At 73.3% G+C, this 7,167-nt stretch overlaps 1 protein-coding gene across 1 annotated transcript; it reads left to right on the top strand.

Moving 5' to 3' along the window:
- The first annotated feature begins 729 nt into the window (after positions 1 to 729).
- Positions 730 to 4,215, top strand: PRPH (peripherin). Its single transcript, XM_086478575.1, has 9 exons — positions 730 to 1,097; positions 2,186 to 2,246; positions 2,495 to 2,590; positions 2,671 to 2,832; positions 2,905 to 3,030; positions 3,131 to 3,351; positions 3,748 to 3,797; positions 3,961 to 4,037; positions 4,168 to 4,215. The coding sequence occupies exons 1-9, from the start codon at positions 730 to 732 to the stop codon at positions 4,213 to 4,215; spliced, it is 1,209 nt and encodes a 402-aa protein (XP_086334701.1).
- Positions 4,216 to 7,167: the final 2,952 nt, after the last annotated feature.

Genomic DNA, 7,167 nt, shown 5'->3' with positions numbered 1-7,167 from the left:
TGACCCCTTCCTGTAAGTCCCACCCGGGAGGGGGGGTCGGGGGAGGGGGGGGCAGATCCCGTTTTCCAGCGCTGCCCCACGCACGGTGGCTCTGGCAGAGCCGAGTCACGGCTGCCCCTACAAAAGGAAGGGGGGGGACACGACACACGACAGGCCCTGGGTGCTGGGGGGGGGGGGGGGGGAGGGAGTAGGGCCCGCACTGCCCCCTCCGTGGGGCTGAGCGCCCTGGGCAGGATGGGACCCAGCCGAGATGGGAGCTCACCCTCCAGCCCCTGTCTGCCTCCCAGTCGGGGGGTCTGCATCCCCACGGTCCTTGGGGGGAACCCCACAACCCCCTGGTATTGCCCTGCGCCCCCTGGGGGCCCCCAGCCCCTCTCCGGTGTCCTGGCAGGGGGACACCCGGTGCTGCCCAGCCCCTCTCCCTCTGCCCGAGCGGGGTCTTCATCCCTCGGGCCCCCCCCGGCCCCTCTCCCCACTGCCCCTGGTGCTGCTGGGCCCCTCTGCCGGCATCCCCGGGGGGGACCCTACAACCCCCCCGCCCCGCATCCCCAGGGGGGTTCCCGGCCCCTCTCCCCGCCCTCCCCGAGGGGACGCCCGCAGCCCCCGGTCCTCCCCCCGGCCGGGAGACCCCTCCCCTTGCGCCCGCAACCCCGGGTCCCCCCGGCAGGGCGGAGCCGCCGCCCGCTATAAACAGCCGGTACCGGCAGCCGCCGCCCTCCCGGTGCTGCCATGAGCCGCGGCGGCCGCGCCCCCACCCCGCGCCGCGCCCTCGGGGCGCCGCCGCCCCTCACCGTGGCTCCGGGGCGGCTGGCGGCGGCGGCGGCGGCGCGGGGCGCGGAACGGGAGGAGCTGGCGGCTCTGAACGATCGCTTCGCCGCTTTCCTGGAGCGGGTGCGGGCGCTGGAGCGGCAGAACGGGGCCCTACGAGCCGCCCTGGGCCGCGCCACCGCCGCCGCCACCGCGCCCCGCACGGCCGGGCTGGTGCAGGGGGAGCTGCGGGGGCTGCGGGAGCGGCTGCAGCACCTCGGCCGGGACCGGGACCGGCTCCAGGCCGAGCGAGACGGGCTGGCGGCCGACCTGGCGGCCCTGAGGCAGCGGTGGGTGGGCGGGCGGGCGGCGGATCCGAGGGGTGCACCGGGATGGGGACCGGGGGATGCACTGGGAGGACGGACGCACCGGGATGGGGACAGGGGGCTGCACCGGGAGGACAGATGCACCGGGGTGGGGACAGGGGGCTTCACCGGGTAGAGGGATGCGCCGGGAGGGGGGATGCACCGGGATGGGGACAGGGGGCTTCACCGAGAGGAGGGATGCACCGGGGTGGGGACCAGGGGGTGCGCCGGGAGGAGGGATGCGCCGGGAGGAGGGATGCACCGGGATGGGGACAGGGGGCTGCACCGGGAGGACAGATGCACCGGGGTGGGGACAAGGGGCTGCACCGGGAGGGGGGATACACCGGGATGAGGATAGGGATTGCCCTGGGGCATTTGGGGGTGACAAGGACCGGGGGATGCCCCGGAGGCAGCGGGGAGGGGAGCGCGGCACGTAGCGGGGGGCGCTGGGGAGGGCCCGGGGGATTCCTCGGCTGTACTGGGGAGGGAGCGGGCGCGTACTGGGGAGGGGATGCGCCCAGCAGCCGCTGGAGAAAGCACCGGGGGTGCCCGGGAGGGGCACTGGGAGGGGCAGGGCCCTGGAGCGGGACCCAGGGTAGGGAGTGGGAGGAACTGGGAAAATAGGGCTCTGCAGAAGGGAGGGACACTGGGAGTGGACTGGGACGAGCACTGGCGGGGGGGGATGAGGCAGGGCTGGACCCCCCCCAGGGGAGGAGCGTGTCGCAGTGAGGGGCCCTGGGGGGCTGCAGTGGGGTCATGGCCCTGCCAAGGGGCGGTGACAGGGCCCGGGTGGGGTCCCCCAGGATCTGGGGGTCCTGCCCTGGCTGTGCAGGGACAGGGACACCCCAGGACTGCCCCTTCCCGGGGCTGGGGCCAGCTCAGGCCCTTGGGGGCTGAAGGGTGAGGGGAGGCTCAGGCCCTTGGGGGGCTTCTCTTCCTCCACCTCCATCCCCGTGTGCCTGCAGCGTGAGGGGGGGCTGTGGCAGGGCAGGGGGCCCCAGGCAGCAGGAGGCACGGGGGGGGGGGGGGCTGCCCCCTGTCCCCCACCTCCTCCTCAGCCCTGTTCTCCCCAGGCTGGAGGATGAGACGCAGAAGCGGGAGGATGCAGAGAAGAGCCTGGTGCTGTTCCGCAAGGTGAGGGGGCTGGGGGGGCCTGTCCCCCCCCGCCATGCGGTGCCCATCCCCCTGTGTCCCCCCCCGTGCAGCACACACGGGCGATGCCCACGCCCTACGCACGGCCCCCGACCCGGCTGCTCATGGGAGCGAAGGCCCCGGCAATGCCCCAGGTGCTCCCCATCCTGCACTGCCCCATGGGGGGCTCGGGGGGGGGTGTCCTGTCCCCTCCATACTGCCCCACAGCTCGTCTCGGCCTCTCCCCGCAGGACGTGGACGACGCCACGCTGTCCCGCCTGGAGCTGGAGCGCAAGGTCGAGCTGCTGATGGATGAGATCGGCTTCCTCAAGAAGCTGCATGAGGAGGTGGGGGGGGGTCGGAGGAGCCGGGGTGGGGGGTGGGGAGGGAGCGGGGGGGGTCCGTGACGGCCCTCACGGCCACGCAGGAGCTGCGGGACCTGGAGGTGAGCGCCCCGAGCCCGGCCATGCCGGTGGAGGTGGAGGTTTGCAAGCCGGAGCTGACGGCTGCGCTGCGGGAGATCCGCACCCAGTACGAGAGCATCGCTGTGAAGAACCTGCAGGAAGCCGAGGAGTGGTACAAATCCAAGGTACCCAGGGCTGGGGGCGCTTGGGGAGGGGCTGGGGCACCCCGGCAGCCCTGACTCCCCCGACCCCTGCAGTTTGCCGACCTCTCGGACGCAGCTAACCGCAACCACGAGGCGCTGCGGCTGGCCAAGCAGGAGATGAACGAGTCGCGGCGGCAGATCCAGAGCCTCACTTGCGAGGTGGACGGGCTGAAGGGCATGGTGAGAGCCAGGGAGGGGGAGGTTTTTTTTTTGGGGGGGGGGCGCAGGCACCAGGTCCCTATCATGGTCCCACTCAGCCCCTTCTCCTCGTCCCCCGCAGAACGAGGCGCTGCAGCGGCAGATGCGGGAGATGGAGGATGAGTTCGGGGAGGAGATTGGGAGCTACCAGGACGTGGTGGGGCGGCTGGAGCAGGAGATCCAGCAGATGAAGGAGGAGATGGCGCGGCACCTGCGCGAGTACCAGGACCTGCTCAACGTCAAGATGGCCCTGGACATCGAGATCGCCACGTACCGCAAGCTGCTGGAGGGCGAGGAGAGCCGGTGAGGCCGCCGTGCCCGGCGAGGGGAGGCTGGCACGCACGGCCTCACGTCCCTGGCACTGCCAGGGGGCACAGTCTGGCCAGGGGAGGTGTCCCCCCCGCCACAAGCTGGGTCATCCTGGTTGTGACGGGATTTTCTTGCTAAGGAGGCAGCTCTGGGCAAACGAAACGTTCCCACGGGAGCTGCTGGCGGCCGAGATAAGGGCAAGGCCGGGGGTAGGCGCGATGGTGGGGGAGCTGCCTCCTCCCCAGCCGCCTGCCCGGCAGCCCCCGGGCACAGCCACCGCCGGCCCGGCACAGACTAACCGTGATGTGGGTCAATGGCGGGGAAGGGTCAGGGTCACCAGTGATGCCTGGGAGCCCCAGACCCCCCTCAACCCCCTCTTCCCCTCCCCAGGATCACTGTCCCCCCGCACCCCGCCGCTTCCTTCAGCATGAGAAGTTCAGGTGAGGGCGGGACAGGGGTCCCCCCACCGTATCCAGGGGTCTTTCCTCCCCCTTATGGGGCAGAGACCCCATGGGGGTGCAAGTGGGTCCCTGCTTGGGGTGGCCTTGCACCCACCTGCACCCCGGGGGGGCAGGGGGGGCTGACGGCCTCTCTGTGCCCCAGTGCTGGAGCCGCAGCCTGCGGAGAGCCCGGCACGGAGGATGGTTCTGATCAAAACCATCGAGACGCGGGACGGGCAGGTGAGGGCTGGGGGCTGCGGGCAGGGGGAGGGAGGGAGGGTTCCGCTGCTGGGGGGGACACGCACACACACACACGACACACCGATGCCGCCGTGGGGCTGACCCTCACCTTCTCCCCCCACCTCCGCAGCAAGTGGTGACGGAGTCGCACAAGGAGCGAGCGGAGCCGGGGAAGTGATGGAGGGGAGGGGGGGGCTTCGCTGGACCCCCTGTGCCCCCGCTGCCAGCACCGTGGCGTGATGCTGCGCCCCATCCCAGTGCCTTGTGCCCCCCCCCCCTATTTATTGCTATTTATGGCCTATTTCTCTTTCTTCCTGCTGGAACCTCCGTTGTATTCAACGTTTACCGACTGTGTCCCGCGCTGCCCTGGGGCTGGGGGGGGGGTCCTGGCTCCCCTCCCGCCGGGATTGGGGGGGTCCTGGCTCCCCTCCCGCCGGTGGAGGCAGTTTGTGGGTGTCTCTGCCCAGCTGCCCCCACCCTGCCTTTGCCCCAGCTCCCCCCCGGCCCTGGGGGTGGGAAGGGCTGTAGGGCCCAGCTGGGAAGGGGGAGGGGGGAGGGGGGGCTCTGGGGGCTGCCCCCCCATCCTGCTTGAGCGGCAAATAAAGGCTGTGGCGAGGATGGGGCCGAGTCACTGGTGGGCAGGGGGCGGGGAGGGGACCTGGGGGGGGGCACTGCCGGGGGTGGGGGCCAGGCCCGGCGGACGCGACCTGGCCCGGGGCTGGGGGGCGCGGGGTGCGGGACCCCCACGCTGCGTTGGGCGCGGGGCCGCCGCCATCCCACAATCCCCCGCCGCGCCCTCGCGGCGCTCTGACCCTCCACATCCTCTCTATGATCAGCCGCTTCCTTCCCCGGAGCTGATAGGCTGATACTCAGCCTGTGACAGACAGGCCGAGCCCCGGAGCGGCGCTGAGCCAATCACAAGAGAGAACCTGCGGCCTCTGCCGCCACTCATTGGCCAGCGCTAGGCCGCGGGGCGGGCCATCCGCCATGGCGGTGGTTTACAAACCGGCGGCCGCCGCCGCTCCCCGCGTTCGTGGAGGAGCCGCGTCCCGGCCCCCGCTGCGGGGGGGGGGGGGGGGGGGAAGAACCGGGCCCCGGCCCCCACCCCGTGCCGCCGCTCCCGGTGCCGCCGTGTCCGCGGGAGGGGGCTGGGGATCCCCGCGGCCTGGCCGGGCCCGGCGCAGCCCGGGGGACCGGGACCGGGCGGCGGCGGGAGCGGGACCGGGCACCCCTCTGCGGACACCCGGCTCCCGAAGGTACCGTGGGGTGGGGGCAAGCCCGGGGAGACGTACCCTGGCGTGGGGGGGGGAGCTGTGGTGGTGGCGCACGCCGCGGAGGAGCCGGCGGGGGCTGCAGGTGAGCGACGGCGGGCCCCCCCGGCCCCGGTGGCTGGTCCTGGCCCCCCTCTCCGGTTCTCGCTGCGGGCCAGGTGCCCCCTCCCGCTCCCCCCCCGGCCCAGGAGGCGCGGAGCTGGCACCAGCCAAAACACGGGGGTGACCAGCGCTGCCCCGGCCCCGACCCCCCACCCCCGAGGCTGCAATGGGGAGAAATACCGCCCCCCCCTCCCGCCTTTACCGGCCCCTTCGGTCTCCTGCAGCGCTGTGCCCGTGGGGGTGCCCAGGCCCCGCCACCTCCTTCCCTCCGTACCCGGGAGAGTGGCGCTGTCCGGTTGCCCCCGCCCCCCCCCGTAAAGTAGTACCGTAGGTACGTGTGCCCCCCCCCCCCCCCGGCTGCTCTGCCGCCGCGGGGGGGCCGTGCCGGTGCTCAGGGCCCCCCTTCTCCCCCTCTCTGCAGGCAGCGAGACCCCTGGAGCCACCGGCACCAGACAGTGGTTTGTACGGGGGGGGGGGGCACCCGGAGCGCCCCCCACTGACCCGAGGATGCAGCTGTGCCCTGGGTGAGTGCCGGGGGATGTGGAGCCCCTCTGGGCCCCCTGTCCCCCCACCCAAAGGCTCAGGGGAGTGGGGGCCCTCACGTGCCGTGACTGTGGGGACACCCCCCAGGAGGAGAGTGGGGTGCAAGACTTTGGGGGGGGGACAAGGGCCAGGGGGACCCTGAGGTGGCGGCGCTGGCTCTTCCCAGTGTCTCCCCTGGCATTTGTCATGCTGAGGGAGCTGGGGGGGGGGGGGGGGGGTGTCTGGGGACTGGGAGGGGGCTCAGAGTGTGCGTGTGGGGGGGATCCTGGGGTCAGGGAGGGACGCAGGGAGCGGGGCTTGGGGACATCTGGGGACAGGGGTGTTTCTTGGTAGGTTGTGGACAGCTTGTGGGGGTTGGCGCTGGGGGGGGGGGGGGGGGGGGGGGGAAGATGACCTGGGGAGGGGGTGGGCACGCTGGGGAGGTGGGGGTTACCGCGGGGAGGAGGAATTTCCCCCCGGGGGGCAGTCGGGACCACCGGGGGGGGGACACCAGGCTGGGGAGCGTGGGGACGCACCCGCGGACACCGCGCAGATCATTAAACGGTTGATGCTGCACCGTGTTGTAGGGTCTTCTCGGAGCCGGGGGCCCTGGGGGAGGGGGAGCCCCCAGCCCTCCCTGGGGGTCCCCAGGCTGTCACCACCCCCCACCCCCCCCCCACTCCGGCCCCAGCCGGCGGAGCCGTGTCCTCCCTGGCACCGGCCACGCGGTGGCAGCACCGGACCGGGCCCGGGGCCGCCTCCGCCCCGCCGGGGTCCGCGGGGCTCGGGGACCCCAAACACCCCCGGGGCAGGCGGTGTCCTCTGAATGGGGGGGGGGGGTGTCCCACCCCGGGGAGGCGAAGGCAGCAGCTGCACATCCAAACCCCGAGTGGTTTATTGGGGGGGGGGACGGGACACGCGGAGCCCAACGATCAGCCGCGGGAACGGGGGGGAGGGGGTGCCCCGGGGGTGGGGACAGCACCGGGACACCCTGATATACCACCCTTGGGGGTGCTGGCATGCGGGGGGGGGGGGCGCGCTGATTGGGGTGATTTGGGGGGGGGGGGGTGCTGGGCGCCGGGGGGGGGCCCTGTGGATCTTGGCGGGTGTCTCGTCGCACCCAGCGCTATCGTGGGGGACAAGTTGTGCCAGGGGGAGCTGGGACGCCCCCCCCCCCCCTCCAGTCCCTGCAGCCCCCTCCCCAGGCCGGGGGGGGGGGGGGGGGCGGGGGGCCC

The sequence above is a fragment of the Leptosomus discolor genome, chromosome 27, assembly GCF_034619465.1.
Source record: "Leptosomus discolor isolate bLepDis1 chromosome 27, bLepDis1.hap2, whole genome shotgun sequence".
Classification (NCBI taxonomy): Eukaryota; Metazoa; Chordata; class Aves; order Leptosomiformes; family Leptosomidae; genus Leptosomus; species Leptosomus discolor.
This window is presented reverse-complemented; position numbering and strand designations above follow the sequence as displayed.